Source organism: Rousettus aegyptiacus, unplaced genomic scaffold (genome assembly GCF_014176215.1).
Source record: "Rousettus aegyptiacus isolate mRouAeg1 unplaced genomic scaffold, mRouAeg1.p scaffold_m13_p_15, whole genome shotgun sequence".
Classification (NCBI taxonomy): domain Eukaryota; kingdom Metazoa; phylum Chordata; class Mammalia; order Chiroptera; family Pteropodidae; genus Rousettus; species Rousettus aegyptiacus.
Window position 1 is genome coordinate 35,282,028 of NW_023416290.1, and position 25,280 is coordinate 35,307,307.

At 34.9% G+C, this 25,280-nt stretch overlaps 1 protein-coding gene across 9 annotated transcripts in view; it reads right to left on the minus strand.

Moving 5' to 3' along the window:
- Positions 1-6,019: 6,019 nt before the first annotated feature.
- The window catches only part of UBR5 (ubiquitin protein ligase E3 component n-recognin 5), a 123,453-nt gene continuing 104,192 nt past the window's right edge, over positions 6,020-25,280 (minus strand). For 5 of the 9 annotated variants that reach the window (XM_016147531.2, XM_016147527.2, XM_016147529.2 and 2 more), the window contains 15 exons: positions 24,343-24,563; positions 22,797-22,917; positions 22,608-22,712; positions 20,046-20,289; positions 18,705-18,816; positions 17,926-18,070; positions 16,872-17,002; positions 15,485-15,545; positions 13,479-13,654; positions 13,168-13,252; positions 12,245-12,400; positions 11,911-12,024; positions 10,711-10,855; positions 9,262-9,347; positions 6,020-7,187 (listed from right to left, as the gene is read on the minus strand). In XM_016147531.2, the coding sequence (XP_016003017.1) occupies positions 6,975-7,187; positions 9,262-9,347; positions 10,711-10,855; positions 11,911-12,024; positions 12,245-12,400; positions 13,168-13,252; positions 13,479-13,654; positions 15,485-15,545; positions 16,872-17,002; positions 17,926-18,070; positions 18,705-18,816; positions 20,046-20,289; positions 22,608-22,712; positions 22,797-22,917; positions 24,343-24,563 (2,115 nt within the window). In that variant the 3' untranslated portion in view covers positions 6,020-6,974. The remainder of the gene's footprint in view (positions 7,188-9,261; positions 9,348-10,710; positions 10,856-11,910; positions 12,025-12,244; positions 12,401-13,167; positions 13,253-13,478; positions 13,655-15,484; positions 15,546-16,871; positions 17,003-17,925; positions 18,071-18,704; positions 18,817-20,045; positions 20,290-22,607; positions 22,713-22,796; positions 22,918-24,342; positions 24,564-25,280) is intronic. The other 4 variants (XM_016147532.2, XM_016147530.2, XM_016147524.2 and 1 more) reach the window with 2 other exon arrangements.

Genomic DNA, 25,280 nt, shown 5'->3' on the forward strand with positions numbered 1-25,280 from the left:
CCCACTGGTGAAACCCTGGTCTTTCTTACAATTAGATTGAAAGAACATAAAAATATAATATTTGATAGGATTATGAGAGTTGGAATATTTAAGCAGGTATTATGTAAAGAAGTTGTATCTCCTTTTACTTTGATGTATTATGAGAATGGATATTATGTTTGGCTGGGGAACACTTCCTATTCCTACATGCAGACCCAAGGAAAAGCCCCCAGACTGAAACTCTAACTCTAGCACATAGCAGAGGGAAGGGAAAGACTGAAGAAATAGGCTGGGCACTTCAGTCTGCTAATTAATAGAGTTTATTAAGGGAAAATTACATTCGGCATATCTTCTTGGGTGGCTGCAAGACGAAATGGATCTCTGTACCCACTTGGCAAATGCCAAAGAATTATATAGGGTAAAAACTGTGTGTGTGGCGGGGTGGGGGTAGGGGTGGGGATAGTCACAGGTAGTCATACATAAATGCTACCAGGTAAAGGAAATCTCATGCTTTACCAGGTCAGGGCAGCATCCTGTTCTAAGAACTAGCACACAGTGGGAGGCAGGGTAGGTAAGCTGTCGCTCTCTTCTGGCTCAGGTCCATCCTCCGGGTCTGGCAGCAGTCACGTCATGGAATAGTCTCTCCTGCACACTTCCCCTACCTAGTGTTGTAAAACCAACACCTGTTGCTGAAGTCCTCATGGAGGCTACAGTTACGTAAGAGTTGTTGGAATTACAGTAAAAGTTGGTATGAGAATTGATGTGCTTGAACAGGCTTTATATGAAAAGGTTGCATCTCTATTACCCGATTGTATTTTGAGGAGGAACGTTTTCCCCTACCTAGTACTGTAAAACAGAAGGCATGTAAATCCACCCTTCAAGCAACGTTCATCATGCTAAATGGGAATCAATAAGATTGTCTTAGCCCACATGGAATGGAAGCTGGAGTGCCGGTACAAATTTGGGACAGATTTTCTGTGTGGTAGCCCTGTGTGGAGAATAGAGCGGGGATTATGGCAAGAGCCTCTGTTCACCTCTGACTGACAACTACTGGGACTGTGGACGAGAGAACTTCCATTTGAGGGGCAGTTACTACCTGCTATCTGTTGTTTATTGAAGCTACTCCTATGACTAAAGAGTGTAACATGATCTTGAAACTTAAAATATTCATGTCTTCGATGATATCCAAGAAACACTCTAATGGGGATGGCAGTGTCCAGAAACATTCCATAATAATAAAATGGAAGTGGTTTATACAGGATTGTGCTTACTGAGGAATGCAAAGAGAAAATCATGTGCAGGGAGCCTCATTTCCTCTAGGACTGACTCTGGAACTGTATGAGGAGCTGCTCAGACAGTTCCTATAAACAGATCTCAACTGACTTGGTTTGTAGACAGCAATTCCATAACAAATGGACAACATATTGTTTGGAAAGCCACCACTTGATTGAAGATGATAAAAACAGATCAATCAGCCTGGTGTGGTGAACTGCATGCTCTTTCCCTAGCAGTGTTGAAAGAATTGAATTGTGGTAAAAGCCCCTATGTTTGGGTTTTTAATGACTCATGGGCAGTGCCCAATGGCCTGGTCATGTGGTCAGGCAGGAGGGCAGTGAACCTGAGCTTATTAAAGGGATGCCTATATGGAGCATGGCTCTGTGGAAATTTGAGGGGTGCCTCAAAGTAGGACATCTCAATGCCCATTAGAAGAACTCCCTGCCAGGTTTGGAAGGTAACCGGAATCAACAAGCAGATATCCCTACACGCTCCCTTGAGATGGCCTCCTGGGTCCATGAAACGAATGGATATGTGGGTACTGCTGCAGAACAGATATGGGCTAAATCTAAACATATCCCTCTTGCAACCTCTGAAACACAAAAAAACAATAAGATTTTTCTCTCTGACAACAAGACAGGCAGAGACTGCTTGTAGGAAGGCCCTGAACATAGCTGGCAAGTCAAACTCATGCTGGGAGCCCTAGGGGCCTACAAATTGGTTTTAACAGGTATAGACACTGACTCTCTACTGGGCTTTGCTTACCCAATGGTAGACGCAAATGCTTAGAGAATTATGGAAAAAAATAAAAACACAACAGAAGCTATTGTACCAATTTGGATGGTCAACTTTCATTTCTTCAGCTGAAGGAGCAAACATACTTTATAGCCTATAATGCCCAACAGTTGGGCAGAGATATCTCTTTGTCAGTAAGTTTGATAGAGAATTGGAATGGCTGATTAAAAACAGCGGTTGTCTAAAACAGGGAAATAAAGGCATGAAGTACTGGCTTACACATCTTCATGAATGTGCTTACACGCAGCCCAAATATAAGTGGGGCTAACGGAGTCTCTCTATTGGATAGGTTGTTCTTTTGGATCTAGGGAAGAGGAAGGTGCTGGTATTTTTAATTCATCACTTCAACTTTTTTTTCTCTTCTACTCGATGCAGTGGTCATAGGACCTGGCTGTTGCAAATACAAGGGCTGGAAGCAAAGGATGATTGCTAAGCAAGAAACTGCTTTTAAACTTTCCGTCACAATTCCGAAGGGTCTGATGGGGCAAGGTGTGCCTTCATCCCATCTGCCAGATTTGGGCCAACAGTGAATTCAGCTATATTGCAAGGTGGTAAAAATAGCCCCCTAAGTTCTGCACCTGTGTAACCTTACCTTATCTAAATAGAAGTGGGAGGGACTTGCTAGGCTAGTATTGCTGTCTGCAATCTAGACAGGCACAGTGGCCAAACCTAATGTCCTTTCCAGAGGTGGAAGAGTTTGGGTATAAATGGAGAGAAAGAAAAATAGTAGCTGTGGGTAAAAGAATGAATAAATGGGTTATGTTATTAGGGAAATCCAGTATTACATTAACACTTTGCGACTCAGAGCAAGAGATAGTATAGTAGTTCCTTGGCTGTATTATACCAGATACCTAGTGAAGCCATATATCACTGATCCCCTTCCTGTTTTGGGAACCTGACATGATCCAATGGAGCCTGGAAACCTGTGTGGCCTCACCGTGGAAGACATTTTCTTACGAAATGATGATAGATTCTAGTAATGTGCCATTTTTTCGACCTTTGATTCCTTTGCTGTAACAGATCTGTGTTCAAAGACCAGGAGACTGCGATATGATTTATAATATATATATATTTGGTCTTTCTTGTTTCTGACACAGACCTTCTAAAACCCTTGAAATTTCCTAAGTGATTAAAGTGATTAAGGTGTTTTTTGTTGTTGAGGTGACTTTTGGAGTGCACCAGAGAGGGCTAATTGTCAAGGGACTCCGCTGACAAGAGGGTTGGAACTTAAAGCCCATTCAGGTGCTGCCACTGCCCCATCTCCAGGGAGGGGAGAGGGCCTGGAGGTACAATCAGTCAACAATAGCCAATGATTTAATCAAGCCCATGTAATGAAGCCTCTATAAAATCCCAAGGACAGGATTTGGAGAAGCTTCCAGGTCAGTGAACATGTGGAGTTGTGGGGGAGAGTGGCATGCTTGGAGGGGGCACGAAGATTCCTGTGCTCTCCGCATGCGTCACTCTGTGCACATATCTTGTCTGGCTACTCCTGTTACGTCCTTTTATAAACTGGTGATCTAGTGTTTCTCCGAGTTCTGTGAGCCACTCTAGTAAATTAATCGAACTCGAGGAGGGAGTCATGGAGGTCTGATGTATAACTGGTCAGTCAGATATATAGGTAAAAACCTGGGTTTGCAACTGGCCTCTGAAGTGGAAGGTGGTCTTGTGGGATTGAGTCTTTACTTGTGGAAGCTGGTATTATTTCCAGATAGTGTCAGAATTGAGTTGAATTGCAGGACACCCAGCTGATGACAGAGCATTGCTTGGTTCTGTGGGGTAAAAACACAGCCTACCCCACCCAGATATGAGAATTAGGTGAGCAGAACCAACTCACTTATAATCATACCACACACACACACACACACACACACACAAATACCATAGCCTTATATTTAGGAATGCAAGCTCCAGAATGCCTGGAGATGTACCTCAATTCACTTATTAGTTGTGTAACCTTGAGCATGTTGTTTAACTTGTATCTAGTTCCCAGAGAGGATGGTAATAGCCCCTACCTCATAGGATAAAATGAGATATAACACAAGTAAAGCACTCTACAAAGTGTGTGGCACATAAGTACTAACAAAAGTTGGTAATTAAGAAACTTCATGTTGCAGTCCTAACAATCCAGTAGTATTTTTAATTTTGAGAGGTAACATAACTGTCCTTCTACTTAATGTATCTTGAAATGAATAAAGTCACCTTTTAAATACATTTCTACATTAACCAAATGATGTAGTGATTTAATCTGCCCATGCCTAAGTTAGTGTAAACATTAAAATAATTTTTAGTCACCATTCAGGCAGTTTATGGAAGGCACTTCCAACCAGCCTTTTATCAGGAGGGAGAACATAATTCAGGACTAGGTGATTATTGTAAGTACTTTTGCATAGGTCATAAGTAGGGAAGGTTTGGTTCTAGGGAGTTTACCAACAGGGTAGTTTATATTTGTAAATAAAAAGTAATACTCTTAGGGTGGTGTTTCAGATCACCTGGAATGCTGTTTAAGAGTAAAGATTTCTGTCCTCAAGATTTACTGGATCGGATTGTGATTGATGTTTGCATTAACAAGCTCCACAAGAGCATCATGCATACAGTTGCGAGAACGGCTGCCTCAAGGCAAGATAGCTGACTTTAGACTTACAAACTGCTGACTACCTTTAAACACAGTATCTTAGGAGAAATATTTATGGGCAAGTACCAAATAGTGAAATCATACTCTTCAAAAGCCCTCTCGAGCCTGCCTCATAAGCCATTGATTACACTGGAGTCTTGACACTCAGATGATTTAGGAAAAGAGTAAAAGCAGCAAAACTTTGAAAACCTCAGTAAAGTTCATTCTTGGTCTTCTCTTACTAAATTTTCAATTCTATTGGACTTAATCACTAAACAAGACCAAAAGAGAACTTTATTTTACATGACTTTATTTTACATTTAGAACCATTTTATGCTTTACTTTAAAAAAAAAAAAAAAAAAAAAAAACACCTTGCTCTGCTTTTAATATTCCCTAAAAGCATTTTAACCAAAATCTTGATTTAGGAAGACTTAAGATGTTTTGCATTATTTTAAATATTTTCATTCTCTCAGTAACTATTAAAAATAAGTTCACAATTAGGGTTTCAAATGTCCTAATCATTTGTTCTCTTTACATTTTATCAATCCCATAATCTGCATACAGGTGATATATAAATTTTATCTTTCAGACACATCAATGATAATCAGCTCTTAATCTAATTACTATTTCATTTATTTAGAAATAGCATTTAGACATAATAAAAACCAATGTCTCACATTGTAAAATAACCTTTGGTTAATTTACACAAATCTAATACAGCATGTTGTGTAAGTTTTAAGTAATACAATGAGTTTCACTATCTTCATTTGTTTTTAATATTGATTATGTCAGCAGGGCTGAGATCATGTGATTCAGTCTTCTGAAGGAAGTTATATAATAAAAGTGTAGTGCCTTTGAACATGAAAAACATCCCGAAGGCCAGGAATCTTATGAAGAACTGAAAGGCAGGAGAGATTCCAGAAAATTTCCTATTTTCAGTATGTAAAGTGACTAGTTTAAGTCACTTTATTCAAGATTTTGTGAAGAAAACAGTATTCCTTATTATGCAATTGAATAAAGCCGCTAAAACCACAGGAATTTAGATATTGGTCCTAGGCTACATAATTAATGGGCCATCAAAAAAGAACCAGACACTTAGTTAACTTCCTATGCCAAGTAAGGATCTCACCACTCCACTTCCTCCATTGGTAAAAAGAAAAGGTGGCCTGGCTAGTGCCATTCAGGATTCTCTGCTAACTGTAAAATGTGGACTGATTTCCTTTTGTTTCTTATAGTCCATATATATATAAACTTTCAGTTCTTTAAATAAAAAAATTTTTATGCACATAACCATGTGGTGTATTGCCCTTAGTTTAAAATGTACAACTACATAAATAAAAACTATTGTTTCTTCAATATTACTTGACATTTCTTCTGTAATTTCTTTATTTAAAAAAGTAAATGTAACAAGGTACTTAAAAAAGGCTAGATACAAAAGTAGTTAAGCTGCTCACGAACATTAAAATTTTCCAAAATGTATCTTCAATAATCATGATCTTATAAAACATTTTACAGTTATCAGAAAGTGCCCAGGCTGAGTTTACATAACTGAAATACCTTAGTACAAATGTCTAGGTTAGAACTGAAGTGCAGTAACCTCCTGACTGACTGCTCATTGAAATAGGGATACAAAGAAAAAAAAGTTGATTGTGATAAACTATTGTGCATTGGCCCCATCATATGTACAAAAGTGCCCTCACTCAAATGAACAATCACATGCAGAATATTAGTGATATCATTTAATATCCTAGAGCTCAATGCAGCCAAAATGAACCGCAATAAAAGTGGTTTTTGTAGGTGATTTCATCTCTAAGATCTGAATGTCCAGAACTTTTTACAAGTTCCATATACATGATACACAATTGCAGCCAACCACAAATTAAACACCATAAAAAAGTTAAAATGAAAACACAGAACATACTTAATTTTTTATTTTGAAATTCCCTATTCCCTCTATACAAGAACCTTTGCTGAAACACTTTCCACAAAGGCAGCAGTGAATTTTCAGAACATTTTACATTTTTTCCCCCTCAGCAAAAAGATAAATCACAGTGTAAATTATGTTGTTCTGCTGTCATCTTTGGCTGGGGTTAGACCCAGAAGTTGTTGACTAGCAAACCATTATAGTCAAATGTTGCTAGTGCTCCTCAGGCCTTTATGCTACAAACTCAGCAAGGAATGTTTGCATTTAATCTCTTTAAGGTACCTCCAGGGGGTGTGACAGCATTAACTTCCATAAACTTTTATAGACAAATGGAAAAAATCTACAAAATTAGCTAGTAATATTACACAGCAATAAACACTTTTTATATTCTACACAAAACCAAAATTCTTGGTCTTAATGGCGAGTAACAATTTCTGTTTGAGAATCTGTTTAGAGGAATAGAGTGGGACATAAAGTCGAGAAATGCAAGTGTTTGCAGTGGGAAGATGTTGGTCATCTGGTGGTCTTATTGTGATTGAGGGCATGGGCTGAAATCCTTCTTCGCTGGCTGGTAATGATGGGCTTGAGGTCCAAAAGTAAACCTAAACAGGAAAATAAGAATTACAATTTGGGCTTTTAACAGATTAACATTCAACCATCAATCCTGGTGATATACCCACAGAGCCCCATTCTTGTATTAAATCCTACAAAAGAGTATTATTGTGAACTGGATTTAAATTTATTCCTTGTGAAAAGGAAAGGTGCAGGGTCAGAAAACAGTATCAGATATATAGAAAAGTAACTGTTTCACAGCCTCAATTTCTCATCTGTAACATGAGACTGTCGAACCAATTTCTCTAAGGCCTTTCCAGTGGCTAAAATCCATGGATTATCTATTAGGGGAAATAATGTACACTAACTCCAAAAAAAGGTTCCAAATCAACACAGGTTATCAAAAAAATTATTTTGCATTTTATCTACTAGTAAAATAACCCACTATTTTCAGTGCTACATTTGATACAGAATAATTTTATAACAGTAATTAAGTGTTGGGGAACATCAACTATACATTAAAATCCATGCAATAAATTATGAACATTTTTATTATGCATCTATTTTGTGTACATAAATAATGTAAATATTAACTTACACTTTTTACTTAAATATAATAACCAAAGATATGCTTTCCCATAATGTTTTTTATTAATACATGCCATTGCTCATTAACCCATACATATAGTAATACCACTCTTTAGTGATAGTAAGACAGTGCCTACCTCTTAAGGTAAAGCTTTTTAAGTCTAATGCATTTATAGTACACCACTAAACAGAAAAATATACCCTAACAAACTAATTTTCTATCTCCTAAAAGTATAGTTTTATGAGAAATCCAATTAACTCTAGAAACTCTATAATTTGCTGGACTAATAATTCAAGAACGGTTTGGGAAACCCTGTTATATCCTTAAGCCCTTCCTCTCATATCAGACATATCAGAATAAAACCAACAATATTTGAAGGATGACCTTCCCACAAGAGGGAAAGGGAAGAAGAGAAGGAAAAGACACCTTGATGTATACTGCTTAAGCCCTAAGCATAGATTTTATACAGGAGTTTAAAGAGTGAAGCTCACAAATTAAAGCTGTTAATAGGAAATTTTGAGGGAGAGTCTCTCTCTAAAGACTGAAAAGTTAGCATATTTCTCTTCTAGTGAAAGCAGAAACTGCAGTTAAGATTTAACTCTACACAGAGGATATACTGGTTTAAAAACGGTAGGAAATTAAAACTAGAGAGTAGATAAAAATAGATACTTAGAATTCATCCCAGATAGCCAATCATTTCTATTTCTGTTTTTGGTAGGTATTATAAACAGATATGGTGCTTGTCTTAGTAGGGAAACAAGGTACCCAAATCCAAAGATTGACTACAGGTGATATAACCCTAACAAACTATTCAGGTGCCCATGAAAGCAATAGATACAGATAAGGTATTAGCAATGGTAGGGACTTAGGATCCACAAGATTGGGAAAATCAAATTATATGGAATTATAAGGAACCAATTATATGGAATCTACCTAGGAAACAACCTAATTACCAGGATGGCAAAGTCAAGAACAGAACCAGATGACAGGTAGGGCTGCTGAACAACCTGAAATATTAGTGGAGAAATACTGGAAGACTTTTTGGAGGGGGCAGTATGCCCATGTAAAGGTTAAGGAGTACTAAACACACTATAGGACCCTCCCCAAAATAAGTTACTGCCTGAATTAAAGGTAAATAGGAAACTGTGTTTTGTGCTTTCTGCACAAGTAATCATTTTCTCCTCTCAAATAAAATCAGGGGATATATCTAGAAATGGGATCATTTTTCTACATTCCATGAGTAGTATAGTTTAGCTTACTAAGAACAAAGTCTGGTTCGATGGGGGAAATGTCCCTCAAATTTCTACAAGAAAGTCTAGTGGATTAATGAACAGGCTGATTTGGTTACAGATATACTTGAGGTTGGACAGAGACTTGACTGACTTTGTGGGAGACTTCACTGTGATCAAGGTTTCTATTATTTGTGTTTCTAAGTTAATATATAATATTAAAATCATAGGTTTAATAATGCATATCACAATTAAACTACTTGAATCCTAGAATAGATAGCAATCTACAAATTCTGTGGAACTTACAAGATCTTGTCGTTCTGTCATGCTCATTTTCTCTACTATTGACCAGAACCAACGCTTGAACTGTAAGAGCTTCTCAGCATTTTCTCCTAAGAATAAAGAATATAGATTCAATATACTGTATCAGTTGTTATATTTTTAGAATATTGATTATAAATATATGTGTGTGTGTGCGCGTGTGTGTGCGTGCGTGCGTGTGTATGTGTGTGTGTATAATTAAAATGTTATTTAGGATGGGGATGGTCTAATTCCTAACACAGGAAATTAGGACCATTTGCATAATGTAAAACCTCTATAGTTTGTTAGTTAATCCTGACTCAAGATGACCAAGAAAAATGAACCACCAGTCTCAAATTAATAATCACATGACCTTAATCCCATCTCTAAATCACGACTCTTTTCTCATGATCTTAAGCAAGTGCTTCTCAAATTTTAATGAGTTTATAAATCACTTGGGGATCTTTTTAAGATGCAGGTTTTCATTCACTAGGTCTGAGGGAAGAGAGGGGAAAGGAACCAGAAATTCTGCATTTCTAAAAAGCTCCAAATGATGCTGCTGATCTAAGAATCATATTCGTAGTATCTTTAGGTATATTCTTTCCTCTCCTAGGTGTTTGATTTGTAAATGAGACAAATTCTTAGAAGTACTAAAAACTACATTAAAATATAGCACAAAAGCTATTATATATATGTTGCCAAGCATGAAGGAGAAACAAAATTTATCCAAATTTAACTACTATAATTTGGCTGAATATATAATTTGCAAAATATTAAAATTAAGGGGAAAAAAGTGGTACTTTTAATGTATGCAATAATCTTGGACTACAGGTATAAACCTCTCATAATGAATTTCTTGGAGTTTCCAGTGTTTTATTGTATAGTCACAGCCAGAAAGTCTAGTTCCACACTATAAGACTTTGAAAAGAAAGAGTTGCAGCAAATCAAACACTGAAGATCAATGTTATTCTGAGAGGATTATCACTACCTCTCTTTATCCTTTCTAGATTCTCTGTGTGTTTGTGCTGTTATGTCTTTGTAAGTGTGCTTTGGGTCCAGCTCTACAAAAATAACATCATATAGTCAAATTCTTTAATTAGAGAATTTCAGAGACATGAATCAGGAAAGTTCAATGGAATTATCACATGGATTATTTTTTCTTAATAAGTATATAAAAATTCTTTCACCTAGTTTCTCACCACAAAGAATTTTACTTATATGCATACCATACCATATTTCTTTGAAATCTGGAAATATTAAGCAATAATAATAATAAAAAGCAATGCTAAGCCATCACCATTCAATATCTTTAATAAAAAATGATGTAAAAAAAAGATCTGAGTAATATAGTATTTCCCAAGCCCTGTAAATATATCAAAAACTAGAAACTCAGAAAATTTTGGCTGACCAATTACACAGCTTATTCCTTAAATAAACACTTCAAAAATTTCATACCTGATTCATCATTGAAAGAGGTGAAACTGATCAGCATTTGCACATTAACTTCACCACAGCCATTTACCAAAAGCCTAAAATCTTCTGCTGTTAAATCTTCTAATGAATTTTTTGGAAGCACATCCAGTAGACCCTTCCTCATTGCCTAGAGAATTTCAAAAATTACCCTTTATTACTATCAGTTCTTTAATTTCCATGTTATGTTTATTGTTGTTAAAGCCCGATATTTAATTTTAGCAACCTCTGAAAATACCACGTCTCATTTTAAAACAGAGAGAAAAACATTAAGTTCTATATTTTAAATTTATTTGTAGATTCAAAAGAGAGGCAAAGGGAGGAAAAAAGGCAACTTCGACAGGCTACACTTCAAAAGTGAAGTAGTATTATTACAAACTAGTCATTAACTGAAATAATTTTTAAAATTGTGTTAATAACAGGCTAGTCATTAAATAAGTAAGAACAGCTTTAATTTTTCAAACATGCTATCCTGTCAACATCCTAGGAAAGGTATAATGACAAAAAGAAACCTCCGACAAACCCCAAATCTAGAAGCTTACTGAGAAATTACCACACAGCTAGATGTGGTGCAGCCATGATTTGAATCGTGACAGTATGACTCAAGAGCCTGCACAATTATTTCCAGCACAAGGATTAGGAACACTTGACACTACCAGTCCTAAATCTATAATAAACAAACATTTTACCCTAGAAGGGGAAAGAGTTAAGGTGGCAATACTGATGTTGTGCTTTAGAGGAGCTTAATTGGCCCTTGGCTAGTGTCTAGGAAGTTAGTTTTTGGAATGTTCCCTACATTACTGACTGATAATGGTGTTTTGAAGGTCCAGGGCAATAAACTCTGCTGTACCAGCTTGCCAAGACCATTTTTGTAAACAATGTGATTTAGAATAAATGCGTTTTCCTCTGCGAGTCTGATTTTCATTAATAATGGCTGGTTGTACAGGCAGAAAATGCTTATGAGACTGGCCTCCAATTAAAAACTTTTGCCTACCAAATTAACTTCTGATTACATGGGTGAATAATATATATGGATTCAAGTATAATTTACATTATAAATAAATTCACTTGGTTTTAAAATTTTTGACTTTTTATAGGCATACTGAATATACTGTGAGCTAGTTTACCACACAGGAATACAGACAGCCTCATCGGATCAAGTAACACTTTCTAGAAAACACTTACGTGTAATGGCTGTTCTGCAACTACCAACATTCTGTGTTCTGCATATTTCCGCACATACTCATACACATTCTGGGGAGTCACTGGTATATTTACACCATTAGGGATAAGTTCAACCTGTGAAAAAGTTAGCGGTGTCATTTAAAAGCAATTTTGTCAAGTAGTAAAAGTTAACAGTCCTAATATTTTAAAATATAAAGATAATTCTATATCTGACCAGTATCTCATCTGTTAATCTCCTACTGTGTCTTTTTTATCCTATTTCTGGTCTCTCTGTTTATTTTGGTCTCTATCTAAATTGTTTCCATAGTAAGATAAAACTACGTAATTCTTTTACCTGTCCTCCACCTTCTTCTTTACACAGGTCAATTGCAAATGCCAAGTCCATTGCTGAGAAAACAGCATCAGCATCTGAACTCTGAGAAGCAAGGATAAGTTGCCGCAAACTCTCATACATCACAGGGTCAAAAAAAGCAAAATCATGCCAATTGACCTAAGAAAGTAATCAAATGAAAATTATAAAAGAAACATCTTTACTGAATTCACTAAATTAAAATCTAGGATAAGAATAAAGATATAAAGAAAAATTTTACACTAAATATATAACTGATTTAAAGAGGTAAAACTTAATAAATCATTGGTTCTGGTAATACATTTAATTTTTAAAGTGTAAAAAAAAAAAGTATACTTTAAAAAAAATGTAAAGCCAATAGTGTTCTTTTTAAAAGTTCCAGTATAATTTATTTCAAAATCCAGCACTAATTATTAAATAATGATTCTGCTGAGCAACTGGCCTTAAACATCCAATAATCATAAAATATAGATTAATTCCAGATGACAAATCTGATGCTCAGAGGAATTCAATAACTTGCGGAAGATCATGTCATTGGGTTAAACCTGAGTCTATTTGATTCCACGATCTTTTCCATAAACCTTTTTAAAAGCTCGACATATCAACATTTCTCTGTTGCTGAGCTTTAATTCCAGTTCTTTGCATAAGAATATTTTAGTAGGAACACTTTTAAGAATTTAATTTAATAGGGTCAGAGGTTTTTGAAAAAATGATATTGCTGTATTAACAGAAAGCAATAATCAGTAGGTTTGATTAAAGAAAATGCTTGAAAATGATTTACAATGGCTATGATGCTTTAAAACTTAATATTTAAGTTAATGCCATAAACAATATGCTAATATATAATTATTTTATAAAAGAAAAACTTTGCAATTGTAAAAGCAGTTAGGTTCATTAAAATCACTTACTTTTCTACCGAGCAACACTTTAATCACATGTCTATTCAATGTGATAGGACATAGTTCATTCTGTAACAGACACAGTCCAAGAATCCTAAAAAAAACCCCACAGAATAATATTTAAATTCAAAAATAATTCTAGAACATGTATAACCCTTCATATAAAAACACAATATACATATAGTATATTTTGAAAATTTTTCTATAGCTTCATTTCTAGTCAGTATTAATTAGTATATACACATTTTAAAAACTGTTATTTTACAAAGTCTCATAAATGCAAATTTAAAAAGTTAAATACGAGATTAGAGTTATTTTACCTGCCAATGTTTCTGAAACAATTCAACCTTGCTTCTGTGTTTTTGCCAGGCCTTGGAGTATAAAATCCTCTTTTTCCAGGTTGGTAAAACAAAGGGGCATTGTCATCACCATCATCTGTATCATCTAGATCCATATCTACTACACTCCGACTAGAGCCATGACGCTTTCGGTTTTCCTTAATGAACAGTGTCAGATTAATTTTCAAAACAAAACATTTGAACTAAAATCACTCAAAGTCAGGTAACATTCATATTTAAATAAATGTGTATAGAGTAATAAACTTTTAAATTCATTTTTTCAGAACTGATATTTAAAAGCTTGTGCATATTTTAAGTATAACTTCTCTGTTCATTTAAATAAAATTACTTAATGAAACTGGTAGCTTCTTTCACTTTAATTCTTTAAAGATATTTTCACTTGATATAGATAGAATTCTGGATTGATAATTCTTAAAGCACTTTAAGGATGATGTTCCACTGTCTTCTGGCTTTCACAGTTTTTGGTGAGAAATCCAATCTTGTCTTTCAAATCACTGTTTCTATGTAAGGCACTATTCTTCTTTGGCTGCTTCATTTTATAGCAGTTTGATTATAATGTGTTTGGACATAGTTTTCTTTCCTGTTAAGGATTCACTGACATTAATCTATAAGTCTATATCTTGCATCAAATTTAGGAGGTTTCAGCAATTATTTCTTCAAATAGTTTTCTTATAGCAAGCTGTTTCTCCTCTTCTTCTGGGTATTCCAATGACATGAATATGTGTGATCTTTTGAGACAGTCCCAGCAAGTTCCTGAAACTGTTCTTTTGTTTGAAAGCTCTCTCTGTACTTCAGAATGGATAATTTCTAGCTCCCTTTAAATTGACTCTTTCATGTCACCTTGATTCTTCTAGTGACCTATCCAGTGATTCTTTTTTCTTTCAGACATTATACTTTTAATTCTAAAACTTCTCTTTCATTCTATTATAAACTTTCCATTTTTCTACTTAGAACCTCTATCTTGCCATTCCTTAGTGTTTACTTTTACCTCTTAGAACATGATACAAAGTCTTTGATAAATCCTACAAGTGGGTTATCTCGAAGTTAGTTAGCATCTATTGGTTCTTCGTATGTTGAGTAATTTTGGAATGTATCCTGAATCTCTGAATATTAAGTGGTAAAATCTGAGTCTTGTTAAAATAAGATGGAGAACACTGATACGCTCTGGCTTTAGAAGGCAATCACCCTGGCTAGGTTCAGGCTGGAAGTGTCACCTTCCATGTAGGGGTTCCCATACCAATTAAGTTGTCAAAGCCTTTTATTATACTGCTTGGGGTCTGCCCTGCATATTCACCATTTGGGGTAGTCTGGGACTTGGACAGTGGTCTCTGCTACAGTTCTCAAAGCCTCTGCTCTGTCTTCCAGCTAAAATGGAGTAACAGTGATCAGTTTTCCTCTCCTCCTGACTTCCCTCTCCAATCTGTATACTACTGTTTATCTTTTGGGATCCCCAGCAGTTCCATTTTGCATTTTGTCCACAGTTTTTAGTTATAAGCAGTGAAAGGGGTAAAATAATGTTGGATTTGCTCCAATTTGGCTGATACTGAAGTTTTCAAGTAGCTTAAGAATGAAATACATCACATAATAAAGCCTTCCTTACTGCTATACCATATATCACATTTTTTTCTGCATCTTTGGCACTTACCGCCTCTTTGAGGAATAAGCTCTAGGATTCCATACTCCTCTTTCCTTCTCTGGTATGAATTCATGACACCTCTAAATTAAAGTGTGATTCGGGCTGTGCTCAAATGGAGGTACCCAGTGAGTAGGGCTATAATGAGCCTTAACTAAACCAATTTTATTACTTGATTCTGTACACAACAACTTTATACCTATCTCTGCTTTTTTTCTACTGTAATCAAGCATTTTACTCATAAAGACAGTTTTTTTTTTCAGAAATATGGCTTTCCTCTTCTTCTATAAAGTCCAAGTGCTTATTATCACCACATGTACAAAATATCCCTTACCTGTACCTTTTCTGAGGAGTCTAATAATCCAAGATCTAGGATACTATCAGCTCCATTTTCCCTAAAAACAAACAAAAAGCCTTTCACATTCCCAGCAACTGAAATTTATAAAATTCAGTATAGAGAAACCATATGAATTTAAATTTATAAGAATTTATAAACGCATTTAAGTTTTGAAATAAATATCCAGGACACTTACTAGTCTTAATGCAGTTCTAGGAGCAGAAAAGTTAATAATACACAAGAAAAGCACCAGATGCTTCATGTATGATTAAAGATAATGAGCTAAAGGCTAAGACAAAATAAATGCAATCTTCATAGGGATGCTGAAACTTAAGCTCAGGGGGGAAGCACTGTAAGGAACAAGAAAATGTTCAGAAAGCAATCACAATACAAATTAAATTCTTTAGTGTATTATTCTAGAATCCTAGAATCCTACCAAATTCATTGTTCACTCCATAAGCCAAGTGAAAACACTCAATATAGTATATGCATTCCATAGAAAACAGTACTAAATTAGCAAATCTTACATATATTTACAAAAACCTTTTTATCAAAAATGTACATTCCTCTCTATAATGGGCTGAACTGTGTGCTCATCCCTCCAGAGACAGAGAAAAGGAATAAAGAAACAGTATGTAAAGTCGAGAAGATAAACAGTAGTAATAAAGAAAATAACTTCTACCAGTAGTCTTTGGCTTGAAGCATTCAAAGGCTCTGAAATGGTGAAGTAGCTGTTTAGTTTCAGTGCGTAGACTATATCTAATAAGGTCCTTATTCAAAGTCATGAGTAGGAAGAAAAAAAATTTTTCATCTAAAATAATTAATACTTCAGAGCCTCAAACTAGGTATTAAGATAGCCCCAGGATAGAAGACATAGAATAAGTATGACACATGTCTTCCTAATGTTACTTTGTCACCTTAGAAAAAGGATAATTTAACTGTTCAAAGTTACAATTTTTATATTAAAACAAATATATTACACAATGGAAAGCAAAAACGTGCATGGATTAAGATACATCAGGAGGTCTAAAATAAATTTCATGCTTATGGCAAGAACTCAGGGACTACCCCAATTCACTGACATATTTGGTTTCTGCCATGAGGGACATCCTGATGGAGAATTTGAGATGTACTTCTTATAAGTAATTTCTAAATATCAGATACATAAAAGATCTTCAGAACCCAAGGGGTTGTTAAATCTCTGACCTTTCTAATGTGTGTGAAACTCGGCTATCTCACTCATGGATTTTAAGCCATCTCTTTAAAAACCATTTGAAATCTTGTGCTATTTTATAGCATACATTCGAAGATACGGTGGCACCCACATCCTAATAAGAAAGCAGCTGCAGTTTAAACTCAAATGCCTTCCCAGTGCACACATTACCGTCCATGTGCGATAATGAGTTCCATGGCTTCATCCACTCTTGCTCTCAGAGAATCTTCACTTGCTAGAAGGAGAAGCAACTGAGCTGGAGATAATTCCAACAACATGCCAGTGATTTTACTTGCAAATGCCTGTAAATGATGAATAAATGTTATTTGCCCCTACTTGAAACCTCGTCGGAATCAGCAATCATTTATGTCACCCCCCCCCAAAAAAAAACAAAGTGTAAGAAATTTAGAGAACAATTCAAAAATTTCTGAACCAGTATTTTATTAAATTAAAAGCTTAATTATGGAGAATTTTGGTAGGGAATAAAGAGTCCATGCACTAGCATAGTCGTGTTAAAGCTAGTTTAATGTGTAACAAGCCTTTTTGTAAGGTTTTCAATTTTCATGAGTAAACATATAAATATTTAATTTCCATGTTTTTATTTTTTATCAGAGAGCCAGAAATATTTCTTTCACTTAAAGTAGAAAGAAAGAGAAAGGGAGGAGAAAAGTGAAGGGGGAAAAGAGAGAAAAAGATACCTATTTTTAAGGCTAAAGATTTACTTTGAGAAATATAACTGGGTTATTGTTTTATTCTTTTGCTATAAAATGTGCATAGAGTTATATATAAAGAAAGAAAACACTAGTTTGTTCCATATTACATGAAAGAAACCTGACAGAACATTCAAAATAAAAATTTTCTTGCAATATTTATCAGCAGTAAAGTACAGTATTTGCAGTGTGTTCTAGCTACAGGTTGATAACAGATAAAAAGTCTGCTTTAAAATTTAACAATAGCATGTGCAAATAGGGGTATAAATAAATACGATGCAAATAATTCTTTATGTACACAAGAAGCCTATTAGGTAGAATGCTAACCAAGCATAGGTCGGAAAATCAAATAAACATCAAGTATATTCACAGTTACCCTCCTAAGCTTCCTTCTTACTACAGTTCTTAACCACATGGCTTGCAAATAACTGCAATTTTTTTTAAATACCCACTTTAATTCAAAAACAAAAATGGCACATAGCCAATTAAGTAGCAGCTAAGTGCATTGTACATACTGGTTGCATTGCTTGTACACGGGGATAAAGTCTCTCCCCAAGTGCCTGACGATGTGCTGGCAGAGGATCAGGATCATCACTAGGATTCCCTTCAGATGCTGGTCTGAAGGGCCTAGTGTCAATAGAAAGCTGTCTTCTAAAGTCTCTGAAAGAAGAATGAATCCATTATGACTTCATTTCCTGTCTGAAAATGAAAATAATCAGCACAAGTAGTAATGAAGTTAGAAAACCGGAGCGCAGAGGTTGCTCCTGTTACAGCACCAAGGTAGGGGGCTGCCTCAACAGACAGCAGTTAAAGATTATCTAGATCTTGTCACCTGAAAATCTGTAAATTCACAATGCATAGTTCAATTTGAATCTAAAGCAGAGGACCTTAAAGTACCAGAAATCAAGAGGCCACTCATAATAATTCCTGAAAATTTTAGTCAAAAGTTAAAGGCAACCATTCTAACAAGAGAAAAATTAAAAGGTTTAAATAACATAACTGCCACAATTATAAAACAAATTTATAAGAATGATATAAAGTTAACGAAAATTTCGAAAACTTAACTTGAGTGGGATAAATAAAAAGCCAATATAACTGCAACTGCCCCTCGGTTTTTAAAGCGCAACATTTTGAGAACAGTTGGTTAAACTATTTCAGTTGCTATGTATTTATATCCAAATACTAAACTTTCATTTTCTAATAAACAATCCACAGTTGAGAATATTTCTTTACAGGCATCTGTCAAATTCATCCGAAAAGGTGGAATTCAACAAAAGAAAGAAAATTATCTCACCTATCCCGATCTCTCCGAGAACCTGCTCGCAAGCCACTACTCCTCCTCATTTCCCTTTCTCTCTCCCTTTCCCGATCCCGCTCTCCTCTGTTCCTTAATCTCTGCATTAAACCTGGAAGAAAATATAGAATATAGTTTGTTTAGATGAATGTAAATGCAACTACTTTAAAGTCAATGTGAAGACATTACGAAACATTATGACGGCTGAAGATCATCTTTCTTACTATCTATGTTAGTACCTTTTTCTCACTCTCCCTATAGTTTTGCGGGTTGGGGGCAATTGTGCAGAATGTACCTAGCATGTAACAGATGTATCTGTGTATAGGCCACCCAGAACATTAGCTATTATTATTTTTAAAACCTTAAACATAAGCCAGATTATGGTTTCCTAAAGAATATGCAGAAATGTTATGACTCTCCAGGATTCCTCATTCACATTTGCCAATTGCTTATTACAGTACTGTAAGAAACTCAAAAGGTGAAAAGGTGAAACTAATACACTCCCCATCTTTTTATCCTCAATCCTTTCAAAGCTCATTCAGCCTCTATGGTGGTAATTTATAGAACCCAAATAAAATATATCTACGCCCTGGTTTGCAGATGAGATTTTCTTAGTAACTTCCTCTCCATCAATAACTATCTGTCCCTCTACAAGACTGACACTATTCTGTGCTCCTACTTTACATGAACCACCAATTAGCACCTACTTAAGGTTTTTGTAATTTTCACAGAGTTTTTAATTTGCTAACTATAATCTTGAAAATTAGGCAAGAGTCCTAATCCCAAAGTGCTGGTCCTGGAGGAGGTAAAGAGTATGCACCAGGGAGTAAACAGAAATCTTACTACCAAAATGGTCAGGCTAAAGTAAACAGTGAGGTTAGTGACTTAGCCAATTTACATCTTGTTGCAAGCTCCATATCAAAATTAGGAATCAGCAGCAACTTTACAAATCATACTTTGAATAACACTGCTCTAGAGAACAGTATTTTCTTCTCAATTATCTACACCAATTAAATACAGGGGTGAGGCAAATACTGCAATCTGCTTGTTGAACTTTTCTATATTATAGATCTTACAACTTCTCACTCTCAAACCTATAACAATTGAGATGAGAAACTCACTAGTACAATCACAAACACTAATGAAAAGAAAGGTAGCATTAAGAGTAAACTGCTAAATTTAAACAAAATTAAATCATTAATCTAAAATTCACATAAAAAATGTAAATGCACATTAAAGTTCTCCCACTATACATATAACCATGATTATTACTGTTTCAGTCAAACAAGGAAAGAATCTGGAAAGAATCTGTATGAAGCTTGTTATCTGTAGAGTACTTACTTGTGTGAGTGCCTTTGTTAGCATTTTGGATACAATCTAGATTTGGCAATTTTTCATTTGACAAAAATGCTTGTGCAATGGCTGTATAAAAACTTCGTGCTACACCACTGCCCTCTCCTGGCTCATCCTTAAATGTGACTTTTACTCTGTGTACAGCCATTGGTGTAGTAGCACATCTTCGACCAAAGTGATTGTTAAGCTGCCTCATAGTCTGCTGAATAAGAAGATCTCGATCCCGATCAACCTATTAAATCAAAAAGTAGTAAATTCAGTGCTGGAAACCACCTTAAAATTTTTCTGTGTAAAATCGGAAAATCTAATTTTAGCTTTTCCTGGACAATTTAAATGGCTACAAAGCAATCTGGGTTCTCAGAAGCTTTACATTCCAAATAAACAGCATTCTAAAGCATGCAAGAATGTCTTGCATTAAATCAGAATAATGGAATTTAACTCAATTCTAACACTTTCTTAAAAGGTCTACTAGAAAACAGCAATTCATTTAATTTTTGAATACAACAGAATAAATTCAGGTAGACCAGAAGTCTAAATAATTTTTTTTAAAATAGCAAAGCAAATACTAGAAGAAAATGTGGGCATTCTTTGGATGATAGAATACCACAAGCAAAGTAAGGAAAAATAACAAACTGGGAAAAATATCTGCACCTTCTATTACAAAGATACATATACATGAGTAATATGCATATCATCTAAAGATAAAGTGCTTCTAAAAAAACTGAAGAAAACAAACAGAAAAAATGGGCATGAGAAATCAACAAAGAGTTCACAGAAAAAAGTATCTTTAAACATATGAAATAATGTTTAACTCTGCTCATAATAAGAGAAATGCAAATTAAAACTACAATGAAATGTTATTTCTTAACCTATCAGATTGACAAAAATCTAAAAATTTGACAATTGCTGGCAAGACTGTGAGGAATCAGGCATTCTTGTATGGATGTTAAAAGTGTAAAAATATGGAACCTTATGCAGAGGTGCTTGCCATCATTTGGTAAAATTATATATGTGCATACCCTTTGACTCATATCTAGGTTCCCTGTCTAGGAATCTGTCTCAAAGACTCACTAACCCAAAAGAGAAACATACATGAGGCTATTCATCACACCACTATTTGTAAAAGCAAAAGACTGAAAACAAACTCAGATGTCTATCAATAGGAGACTGGCTGAAAAAAACTGATATAACCATAAAATGCAGTGTACTAAGACTAACAGCTATAAAAGGAATGCAGAATATCTCTAGATATAGCTACAGCTTTATCCTGAGATATACTCTTAACTGGGAAAAGCAAGATGAAATAAATGTATAGCATGCATTTATTATGGGAGAGAAAGATGGGTAATGAATACACATGTATACCATAAAAAATTATATTTTTTAAAAGAGGGGAAGGAAATACACTTTAATAAAAAATTTGAGTGAGGGACATGGTAAAAGAGACAGGATTGGAAACTAGATTTCTCAGAATACATACATCTTCTCTGTAGAGCTGACCTTGCAACATTGTAGCTATTTTACATTAATTATGAAACAAAAGAAAAAAAGGTGGGGAGGGAGAGAGAAGGCAATCCCTAAAAACTAAAAGCAAAATGAAACAAAAGGACCTAATTATACACAAGAGATGGTAGCAAAAAGAAAGAGGAATTCTTTCAAGTGATTTTAAAACAAAGTAATTTAACTGTACATCTCCAACTGGATGTTCTAAGGACAAAAGACTCAAATAAATCTTAAGCTATTTTTTTTCCTCTCAAATGGCTGTTGATTAAGCCATTTTCAATCACCATTCTGTTGGTGGTAGTACTGACACTGTGATTCTAAGATTGCTGTGTGTATGCTGTCAGATAAAAGTAAATGAGTGATTTCTCATCACTGTTGTTGGCCAGTTGGATACTCAGTTTGGAAGAAAGGAAGATAAAAACTAAGAGGTGAAAATAAACAAAACCTTGTGGTCCTTAATCTTGAATTTGAACTGGGAGTACCAGTATGAACTCATGATGTAGTTTTTTAAAAAAGCATTTCCTAGCTCTATCCAATGGTGAGAGAGCAACCCTAGAGCCCAGATTATAATCTCAAAATAGAATTTCTTAATAAAAGGAAAGGGCTTCTTGAAGAAATGGCTGATTTAAGGTCTATGACAGAAAATACACAGATGAGAAATATCAAAAAGTAAGGAAGTTATCAAAGATTACTGAAGTCATATAAATAGGACTCAGGAACCAAAAAGGACCTAGGACTCCCACCAGCCAAAGAAAAGATAATTTGCCTATCAATTGAAATAATATCCTCAATGGAATGAAGAACATCAAAAACATTTAAATCCATGTGTTCAGAATGATACTTAAAAGAAATAAACTAAAACAAAAAACACGCTGATCATCCTTAGAAGATGGTTAGAAGCCAACTGCCAGAGATAACCACTATAAATTTGATGATTACCATTTATTTAATTTTGAATCACACATGTCCCCTAAGAAAGGTTAATTTTTGTCTTTAAACTTTGTATGAATGGCATGCTATATGTATAATATAAGAAAATCTAAATACCTTTACCTCTAGTGATAAATCTCTTGACTGCTGATTTCTCAGTTTTTCCATTTCTCTACGGAATTTTGATTCTTTCACCTCAAAACCACCCAATTCGGTTAGGATCTTAAAAAAAAAAATGACAGAATTATTCTCTGAAATATGTACTTAACAGGCAAAACGGAATTTTAAAGTGCTCAAAATACATACTGATCCAGGTTCTGCTCCAACATCTTCCATGAACACTCTGCCGAACAGTTCTAATGAAAGGCGCCAACGTCCTAGCAGCATATCATGGGAAATAACCATTCCCATGAAGCTACACTGTGGCCTGTAAGAAGATTAGGGAGAGGGATGGAAGTAATTTGGCCAGCTCTAAAAATTCCTTACTTTTGGTCACTGACGGTAATTTACTTGGTCTTTTAATAATTCTGAGGTTTGAAGTATTTCAAATCACATCTTCTCTAATGAAGAACATTTTCTAACTATTGATTCCTCACAAAACTTCTCATTTTTATTCCATTTTCCTTCTGTTCTTTATGTAAGGATATTATCCCCAGGCTGCTTCCTATCTTCACCTTTCATTTTACTTCCTCTCCTTCAAGTACGAGGTTCATCTCCATGTAAACGATTCCCAGACCCCTCTCTAGTTCATACTTTCACGATGGACCAGAATTTCCACTGTGTTACATATTTCCACTTCAGTGAATACTCAACTCAGATCAACATGGTAAACCTGACGTGTTCACTACAACCACACTGCCTCCCGACTTCTTTCAGCAGTAACATCTACTTCCCTACGGCACCAATGTGAAACGAAGTCTAATTTTTCTCCCCCATTTCTTCAGATAGATCAAATCCTTCATGAGCTTCTTTCTCTTCTTTTCCATGATTTCCTTTCCATCCCCAAAGACAATACTCTACTTTGGCCCCCCTTTTTACCACTAGCCAGAACTAATAACAGCTTTCTAACTTTTCTCCCTACCTCTAATTTTTCTATCAGACTATCACTTCTACACCTCCCAACCATCTCAGTTCAAGCATATTGTCTCTAAGAAATTTGAGCCACCGAGTCCACAATTTTTTCTTGCTATTTATGGTTGTTAGACCGTGTACATAAAGTGTATACAGTTTCCTAAACTAGCTTAATTCCCTCTAAGCAAAAAAATTATTGGACATCACATAACCAAAAAACATAGAGCATAAAGGAGATACTCTATAATCATTTGATGATTAGCCATACTGAACCACAGTATATATATACTGGCAAATTTTTATTGGGAAAGCAAAGAACCTATCACCTCTTGCAAGAGAATTATCACCTGTGAACCTGGCAAAGGAGCCCAAGCGAATTTGAGAGCCAAAAATCTAGAAACCTCTTTTTAGTTACTCACGTACTCCCTTTAGCTGAGCTGATGGTAACAAGTCCATAACTGGCAATTTGGCATGAATATATACTTTTAGCACTAAACATTAAAAACATAGTCTTTAGAATCTCAATAAATCAAGGAGAAAATCAGAATGCCAATCAATGACAAAATAGTCACAAAAATACAAAATCCAGAAAACTCAAATTTAGCATTTAAATATCTGGTTATAACCTAGGAAAGCACAGAAATTATACAGTAAATTTAATCCTTTTATACATAAATGAAATAAACAGAAAATTCTAAAATTCCTAATTAAAAATTCTTACAAGAATTATATAAAGGCCATAAAGTTTGCAACAGAAAAACTATCTTCACTTAGCAAATACCTGAAAGACGTGAGAGGTGGCCCTTCACTTTCAGTCAGTCCTATTTCTGCTAGTAAACTGCTTTTCAGTTGTGCAGCAAGATCATGAGCAGATGGCCCTGGCTTTGAACTCTCAGCTTCTTCAGGCACCATGTTCTGTTCTTCCCCTTCCTTTTTTTGCCGATTTTGCATGTTCATTACATTTTTCAAATTGGCAGCATAAGACATTTTAGTTGGAAGAACCTATAAATTTTTACATTTAAAAGTTACAGATTAAAATAAAACTGACTAGATTTCCTTTTTGACTTACTAACACTCCACAGAAATCTCACAGAAGTGAAGTTAGTCCTTTCTGGTGCTTCAACTCCAAAGATGCAGCCTGTTTCTTATCTGATTCCCCTCAATGACCACCAAATTCCAACACATTTCCAGAGCAGCCTCTGAGAACTTTTAAAAGAATCTTTATAATTTCTGTGATTACTTAAGTCTCTTATGCATTTTCAATCTTTTCAGTATTGTGTTCTCCTTTATCATTTAGATAATAAAAAATTCTATCCAACTAAATTTCTTTCATGCCTGCTCTTAAGCACGTTACTTTTTCATCAGAGAAACAATATGGTATAAATTTTAGCCTCTCACATCAGATTTTTATTGAAAAACTAGACCTTCTACTTAACTAGTTGTATAACAAAAAAACATTCCCACATAAAATTTATGTAATTTCTCCAAGCCTCAATTTCTTACCCAAAACCAAGATAACATTCTTTAGCCAATAGTTATAAAGATTAATTGAGACAGTGCCCAGGATATAGAATGTTATTATTACTTTTCATATTCTAGATTGAAAAAGTTTCAAGCTAATATTACATATGCTCATATATAAAATATACCTATATATAATTTTATAAATTTTCAGCATTACGATTATCAACTCTGTGCAAGGGGCGGATACACTCATTT